This window comes from Meleagris gallopavo, unplaced genomic scaffold (assembly GCF_000146605.3).
Source record: "Meleagris gallopavo isolate NT-WF06-2002-E0010 breed Aviagen turkey brand Nicholas breeding stock unplaced genomic scaffold, Turkey_5.1 ChrUn_random_7180001848915, whole genome shotgun sequence".
Classification (NCBI taxonomy): Eukaryota; Metazoa; Chordata; class Aves; order Galliformes; family Phasianidae; genus Meleagris; species Meleagris gallopavo.
Window position 1 is genome coordinate 1 of NW_011116283.1, and position 1,353 is coordinate 1,353.

The 1,353-nt window shown below is 64.6% G+C and overlaps 1 protein-coding gene across 1 annotated transcript; it reads left to right on the top strand.

Moving 5' to 3' along the window:
* Positions 1-3: 3 nt before the first annotated feature.
* Positions 4-313, top strand: LOC104915740 (putative N-acetyltransferase 8B; the record flags this gene model as incomplete). Its single annotated transcript, XM_010726663.2, has 1 exon — positions 4-313. A coding segment is annotated over one exon (261 nt), but the record flags the coding sequence as incomplete, so codon positions are not given.
* Between the last annotated feature and the right edge of the window lie 1,040 nt (positions 314-1,353).

Below are 1,353 nucleotides of genomic sequence, written 5' to 3' on the forward strand. Positions count from 1 at the left end.
CTGGAGCTGAAGCGGATGTCGGTCAGCAAGGATCACCGTGGCCGTGGCGTCTCCAAGGCGCTGTGCGGGGAGGTGCTGCGCTTCGCCCGGGCGCAGGGATACAAAGCTGTCGTGCTGTACACCTCCACGGTGCAGCTGGTGGCCCAGCGGCTGTATGAGAAGCAGGGCTTCAGGAAGGTGGCCGAAACCAGCCCGTCTCTGTTCTCCAGCCTCATCTGCTTCTATCTCATCCATTACCGCCTCGAGCTGCCTGGCTGCCACTAGGGCCTCCCCTGTTCCTGTAGCACCGAGTAATAAACAGAGACTGTGGGAAGGGAGTGATGAGTGTGCCGTGGATGTGCACACGTGTGTCGTGGCTGTGTCCGTGTGTGGCTTCGTGTCTCCACGTGGCTCATGCCCACGCAGTGAGCTCGGCCCAGCATGGCTCCTCCGCAGTCCAGAGTGGGGTCACTGCACTGCAGCCGCGCACAGTTCGGTGCTGGGGGGCTTTGGGGGCCTGCCGGACCTCGTGCTGTGCCCCCACCGGCACTGCTGTGCTGTGTCAGTGCAGTGTGGGCAGGGGGAGGCGGTTGGTGTGCGGGGCAGGAGGACGAGGAGCAGCGGCTGGAGGTGGATGTGCAGCACCTCACCAACATCCTCGGGGCCATCAGGCAGGGGCTGCACCCCACTTGGATGCGGGGCAGTGGGTCGGGAAGCTAGAGGGAGTCAGACTGGTTTGAAAATGGCACCGTCGTCTGCCTGCAGAATGAGGTGCTGGGCTGTGCCCCATGGGATCCTCATCCCATGTGGCTGAGCTGTGTGCACGGTGCCCCATGGGGATCCGCATCCTGTTTAGATGAGCCATGCTGGTGAACCCCTATGGGGACATGGGGACCCCTGTGCCGTGAGGCTGAGCTGTGTGGACCGAGACCCACGGGGATCCTCATCCCATGTGGGTGAGCCATATGGACATCCCATGGGATCCTCATCTCATGCAGCCAAGCCATGTGGATGATGCCCCACGAGGACCCTCACACCACGTGGCTGAGCCATGCAGGTGAACCCCTATGGGGACACAGGGACCCTCGTGCTGCGTGGTGCCAGGCTGGGGACGTGACCCCACCCCCATCCCCATCCCCGCTGCTCCTCAGCACCGGGAGGGGGCTCAGCCTCCCTGGGGGGCCCGAAAACCCAACGCCCCCCAGCTGAGTGGGGACCCACACAGGGACCCCTGGCCGAGTCCCGTCGCCGTGCGGATTTGCGCCTGCCCCCCTTAACGCTGCAATAATTAAAGAGCATCGGAGCGCTGCCCGCGGGGTCAGTGCCTGCCTACCCCCCTCCCTACCCCGCCTTCCCCGCCGCTCCTTCGGCAGT